The sequence below is a fragment of the Myotis nattereri genome (genome assembly GCF_964212035.1).
Source record: "Myotis nattereri genome assembly, chromosome: 7".
NCBI classification, from domain to species: domain Eukaryota; kingdom Metazoa; phylum Chordata; class Mammalia; order Chiroptera; family Vespertilionidae; genus Myotis; species Myotis nattereri.
Window position 1 is genome coordinate 25,272,887 of NC_138082.1, and position 6,746 is coordinate 25,279,632.

General features: G+C 41.9%; 1 protein-coding gene across 1 annotated transcript in view; it reads left to right on the plus strand.

The window, feature by feature from the left end:
* MOGAT1 (monoacylglycerol O-acyltransferase 1) overlaps window positions 1-6,176 on the plus strand; it is a gene marked incomplete at both ends in the record, with an annotated part of 28,933 nt that extends 22,757 nt beyond the window's left edge. The window contains one exon of the mRNA XM_081095714.1: window positions 6,022-6,176. Within this exon, the coding sequence (XP_080951840.1) occupies window positions 6,022-6,176 (155 nt within the window). The remainder of the gene's footprint in view (window positions 1-6,021) is intronic.
* Window positions 6,177-6,746: the final 570 nt, after the last annotated feature.

Sequence of the window (6,746 nt, forward strand, 5' to 3'; positions counted from 1 at the left end):
TTTTTTTTTCTCATTTCCATCCCTTTACTTTCAGTCTATGTGTATGTTTCAATCTGAAGTAGATCTTTTGTAGGCAGTGTATGTATGGGTCTTGCTTTCTTTTCCATTCAGCCACCCTTTGTCTTTTGATTAGAGCATATAATCCATTTACATTTAAAGTGATTATTGATAGATATGCAGTTATAGCTATTTGTTGTTTGTATATTTTTCTTTTTTCACTTCTTTTTCTATATTAATTATTGGTAATTTACCATGAGGTCCCAGTGTTAGGTTATTTGCATTATGGACACCCTTACAGGCCTCCCATCAATGTTTGTGTGCAGCACAGAAAGGGACCGAGGACCCTCTTTGATAGACTTCCACGGACTTCCTGCTAAGTCCTCAGCCTGTCTTCCGATGTGTGTGTCTTAGAAACGCTGTTTCATTTGATCCTTACAGCAGCATTGAAAACAACCGTGCCATTAAGCCATTGGCCCTTTTTATCTGCAGGCGCACCACTATGGCTGTGGCTAACGCTCAGCACCGGCCACACGCACAATCAATACTGACGTCGCGAAGCTGGTTATTATGCATCAGCCAGATGAGCGAGGAGGTGGTGTGGGCTTGAGGTCTGACTCGGAGAGACTTAGAATGTTTCATTTATCTTCTCCGTGCCTCAGAGTTTACACCTCCAAAGAGGAGATGATTAGAATGGTCTGTCTTCTCTAACAGTTCCTGGGGAGTAGGTGACGTAATCTGTGGGGAGGCACCTGTACCCTCAGGTGCTAGGGGAGTGTGGGTTGATGCAGAGCAGAAGCTTCTTGACTAGATTGTTGGGAGCTAGCAAATGTGTTTCAATTTTCCTGTTAATGTTAATCGGAATCAAATAATGAGGATATAATGAGACAAATCCGGATTGTGGGGCATTGTACAAAACAGCTGGTCTGGACTCTTAAAAAGTATCAATGTTGTGGAAGACAGAAAGGAGAGAGTGAGTACTCAGAGAGACACACCGGCTGTTGTGGATTGGGGGGAACAGGTATAAAGGGTATTATTGAGACAGTTGGTCAAGTTCGAATGTGGATTAAGTACAAAATAATATTGTGCAGAGGTTTAATTCCTTGGGTATGATAATGGTGTTGTTATGTGGGACAGTATTTTTGTTCTTACATGCTGAAATATACAGGGTTGATTAACATGATTGAATACTTATTGTCTACAACTTTCAAATGGTCCTACAAAAATAAAAATAATAATCATATATATACATATATCAGATTCATATACGTTTGTTTGCAAAAAGTTCAAAATTGGTTAGTTTAGAGGAAGAGTGTGCAAGTGATTTTGCGTTTTTCTCTAGGATTGAAATATTTTAAAATAAAAACAGGTAGGGGGAAAAAGATAGGGAAGGGAGGTACTTTAAATAAAACAGGTTTGAAACAACATGAGGACAGCAGTAGTCTATTACGTTTCAAGTCATTTTTATATTCTGATGGGGGGAAAGCACACTAAGGGATTCTCTGAACTAGAAGGAAAGAAAGGGGAACCTTTAATTGAAATATTAATTGTAGAGATTAAAAGAGATCATGTTAAGGGGACCAGTATTGTGCCTAGTATGATGTATAAAGTGCTCAATAAATGTTCATGAGTGTGTGGTGTGTGTATGTGTACATGTGCCGGGGTCCAACCCCAGCGGGTCCAGGGGTCCCCAAAGGTGTGGACGGAGTTGGCGAAGAAGGAATGACACGGAGACAGTGTTCAGTTGATCAGCAGCCTAGCCAGGATCTCCAGCCAGGATCTCCAGCCAAGTTCTGGTCTGGATCTCCAGAGAGGTTCTGCTTAGGATCTCCAGCCAGGTTCTGTGTCCATGTTCTCTTGCTAGGTTCTCCAGGTTCTCCAGCCAGGTTCTGTAGCCATGTTTCCTCGCTAGGTTCTCCAGCCGGGTTCTGTCCAGGTTCTCCAGCCAGGTTCAGTCACCAGGTTCTAGTCAGGTTCTCTTGCCAATTTCTGTAGTCAGGTTCAGTCCTGGATCTTTTGCCATGTTCTCTCTCTAGGTTCTGTCTCTAGGTTCTGAGGCCAGTTTCTGTCCAGGATCTTTTGCCATGTTCTCTCCAGCGAAGTTCTTCTGTCTCTAGAGAACGTTCTGTGTAGGTTCTGTGCCTAGGTTCTGTCTTCTCTCTGTCTCCTGCTGTCTTGTTACATCTGTATTTATACCAGTTGATTCAATCCTATCAATCTCTATTACAAAGGTTAGGGCGTTTTTTATCTCCATTCCAGGGAGTAAAGATTATGTAGCTTAAGCATGATTGTTTGTAGTTAAAGTGATTAATTACCCGCCTGGCTCTTAGTTAAGAGGTTTTATTCCCTCCCTAACTTCAGGGGAAATCCCTACCTGGGGAAACAACCTTTCTCAGAGACCTTGGTTAAAACACATAGTGCCAAGAAGGTGAGCAAACATATTAAGAACAGTATGCCATATATGCCAGGTCCCTTGAAACAGCAAGCATGGACCGGCTCCCGGCACATGGGCACACACACACTTACATTGAGCATCTTTTGAGCCTCTCCATAAGCCAGAGGTTGGACATGAACCCAGGTTTCATCTGGCACCCACGTTTGGACTCTTCACAACCCTGCTCTGCCACGCAGCTCCCACCAGTCCTTTCTCTAGTGTGCAGCTATGTAGTTTCTAGAGAGAGGGATTCCTGTGGGAGACCCTTAGGGAGAGAAACTCTGTGGAGTTTTCATAATCACAGAAAAGCAGAACAGAGATTTCTTTTTATTTTTTTATTTTAATATATTTCTTTTTTTTTATTTCAGTGAGGCAGGGAGAGGAAGAGAAAGATAGAAACATCAATGATGAGAGAGAATGATCGGCTGCCTCCTGCACTCCCCGCACCGGGCATCGAATCGAACCTGGGATCCTTCAGTCTGCAGGCCAACGCTCTATCCACTGAGCCAAACCGGTTAGGGCAGAACAGAGATTTCTTTTTGTGAAAAATCTCTTTGCCTCAGCGAGAAGAAACTAATGCCCACTTCCTAATTTTTCTCCAGCCGTATATACAGTGGCTCATGAAGCTGCTCGTTCTTCATCTTTATAAATACAGCACAGCACCACAGACGTTAGAGCGAGGCTGCTGTGGCAACAACAGATGCATAACTGACCTCGAATTGTTGGGTGGACTTGGAACACGGAACAGGCCGGCATGCCAGCTATAAAAAGCACCGAAACATAAACAAGTGCTCTGATCCTGACTCTGCCACAAGTAGATGTTGGGTGATTTTGTTCCAGGGCAACGAGTTCTCTTTCCAAGAGCAGTCTGATGCAGCTGTGTTTTCCATTGTGTCATAAAAAGAGAATTATGCAGCAGTTTGCCACTCACTTAGCTTTATGTTGAAAACATCTTTTTCTCTTCCTTAGTGGTAAACCTCTCCTTTTTAAAAAAAAAAAAAAATATATATATATATTTTATTGATTTTTTACAGAGAGGAAGGGAGAGAGATAGAAAGTTAGAAACATCGATGAGAGAGAAACTTCGATCAGCTGCCTCCTGCACATCTCCCACCGGGGATGTGCCCACAGCCCAGGTACATGCCCTTGACTGGAATCGAACCTGGGACCCCTCAGTCCGCAGGCCAATGCTCTATCCACTGAGCCAAACCTGTTTCGGCAACCTCTCCTTTTTTGAGGAGAGAGAGAATTCTGATCAGGGGACCCTTCTCAGATTTGCATATTGTTGTTTGTTATCTCTGTTTTTATCCCTAAAAAATAATTGAGAAAGATTTCTTATTCTGATCCAATTTTGGGTCAGTTTTGTAATGAGGGGCAGGAATACTGGCTTTAAGTTATTTCCTTTCTGTGTGTAGTTGAGGAACTTTCAGCAGCTGTTTCTCTATATATAAAAAGGAGGAGGCGAGTATGACTATGTCTGTCTCACGCTTTAAAGGGAAGGGTCTTATGATGATAAATTTAATACAGTGGTCATGTTTGGGCTTGCTGGAACAACTCTCTGAAGTATACTGAAACCACTAATAAGAAAAGGACAGAATTGAAGTTAACTGTGAGATAGCGCACAGAAAATAAGACTCAACTTCAGAATCCACAAGTCCTAATTACAGCAAGCTGGGAACAATACACCTCATCTCCTTAGGCGGCTGTGTCTCTTTTTGTGTCCCCCCACTCCCATCCTGAATAGTTAGTTGCACTTGACCTCTGTCCGTGGGATAATTTCACTAAGAAAACAGAAGCTTTTTCTATAAAATCAGGAATTCGCTAGGAGGTTGACATGTAGGTTTCTCCCTGCCCCCCCCAAACAACAATGAAGTTCAGAGTTCAAAGGAAGCTTCAGATGTTTCCTAACTGTACTCATATCCATGCATGTGACAATCAAGGCCAGGCGTCAGTGGCCCGTTCGCTCAGCGTGCTTGCGGGTGAGCTGGCACTAGGCCTGGTCCAGCCCGGTGCTTTCTATGCCTCGCCAGCTCCCACTTCGCCCAAGATCACATTAGCCTCAGTGCCTATTCCCAGCCGCAACTCACAGCGTGGCGGTTATATTTCTAGTTCTCCGTGTTGAATTACAAAGGACTGATGTCTGCTTTATAGAAATTTGACATCAAAACTATCAAAGAAAGCTGTACATGAGCTTCTTGAAATCTGGTTTAAAAGTTAGCAGATTGAGAATATTAACGCGTATATGTGTCATGGGGTGACTCAGGATAGGCCAAAGGAAATACCCTTCTCTTTGAGTTCTATTCTCTTACCGAAAGCCCAAGCTAATCAAAGGGAATAAGCAGTTTGCTGCCCAAGCTGGTCATAGAACATCCTGCACATTTTATAAACTCTTGGCATCAGTAGCAGCATCAGACCAGCAGAGGGCGCAGTGAGTAGCAGAAAGGACCCAGGAGAGCAAAAGCCATGTGTACCTACCTATCCATATTTTCTAAAGCCTGAGACAGGTGAGATAAAAGTTATTTATTATATAAATGGCTTTTAAAATACATATAGTAGTTTCCAGGTTTTTAAAAAAATTAATTAGTTCGTCTTTAATTACATAGGTAAAACACAAATGTAGAACATTTACACAGCACAGATAAAGTGAAAGTTCCTTCATCTCTCCTTCCCTGGGTTATCAGTCTCTCTTTCCAGACTTTTTAAGTACAAAAAACGTTTATAATGCACCTGGAAATATAAATTTTTTTCATAAATGGGATCATATATTTTTTGCTTTCCCCCCACTTATTATTACATTTTAGACATCTCTATGTGTACGTACATATTTATTATTTTATTTTTTAAATTAAAGTATAATTGACATTCTGGTAGCTTTAGGTGTACAATGTACTGACTTGATATTTATATATATTGCAAAATGATCTCCACAATAAATCTCATTAACATTTGTCATCATGCATAGTTACAAAAGTATTATTTTATTTGAAAAAGTTGCTGCCTTGGATTCCATTGGATGAATGTTCTATGGTTTATATAATAATTTTTCTATTGAGACTTTTGGTGGTTTTTTTTCCTCCACTAGTACAAACAATGGAATCCTTATGATTACGTATGCTTTTTAGTACAGATATTTAGCTGCGAAGATATATGTTCTTTGAATTTTTTAGGATGACATTAAACAGAGTCAGAGGAGAGGGTTGATGCCTCAGGATTCAAGACTTCACAGCCACTGACAATAGGGGTCTGTGGTCTGGCCGTCAGCTGTACCAGAGGAGGAAGGCCGGTGACGTGCGCGCGCAGCTGTGGCCTCTTCCCTCACAGCTGCGGGCAGCACAGTGGCTCACTTGACTCAAAGTCTGAACCACCAGGGGACTGACAATCCAGTGTCTGCCGGGAAGGGAAGTTCTTCAATTGTTGTTGAATGGGATGGGGTGACCACTGTGGGCAGCCAGTAAAATGAGAGAGGGCTTGGAGCTCGTGGGGCTGATGGGTTCTGGTTGGAAGATCTCTCCAGGGCTGCTCATTGAGGCCGTGGTCTGGGGCGGAGTGGTTTTGGTTTCTTACGTCTGATGTATTCTCTGTTTTTGCAGTTGGCCATCCAATCCCTGTCCATCAGACTCTGAACCCAAGCCGGGAGCAGGTCGAGGAGCTGCATCAGACCTACATGGAGGAGCTCAGGAAGTTATTTGAGGAGCACAAAGGGAAGTATGGCATCCCAGAGCACCACACTCTCGTTTTTAGATAACTGTCCTCTTAGAAGGCCGCAGGAGGACGGGAGAATAAATATGTTAAATACGTTAATTTCTTTCCTTGACTGTGGAATTAAATTTGCACCTGGAAAGTATTATTTATGGTGACAGATGTTGATGTAGAACTGTGTTAAATAAAAATACAGTGTGTGATGATAGGACAAGGTTAGAGATGACTATAAGTCTATTAATAACTTCCTCATTGAGGAAGATGAAATCATCTTACAGGTTCAGAAATTGTTTAGAACAGTGGTTCTCAACCTTCCTAATGCCGCAACCCTTTAATACAGTTCCTCATGTTGTGGTGACCCCCAACCATAAAATTATTTTTGTTGCTACTTCATAACTGTAATTTTTGCTACTGTTACGAATCGTAATGTAAATATCTGATATGTAGGATGTATTTTCATTGTTACAAATTGAACATAATTAAAGCATAGTGATTAATCACAAATACAATATGTAATTACATATGTGTTTTCCAATGGTCTTAGGCAACCCCTGTGAAAGGGTTGTTCGACCCCCATAGGGGTTGCGACCCACAGGTTGAGAACCACTGGTTTAGA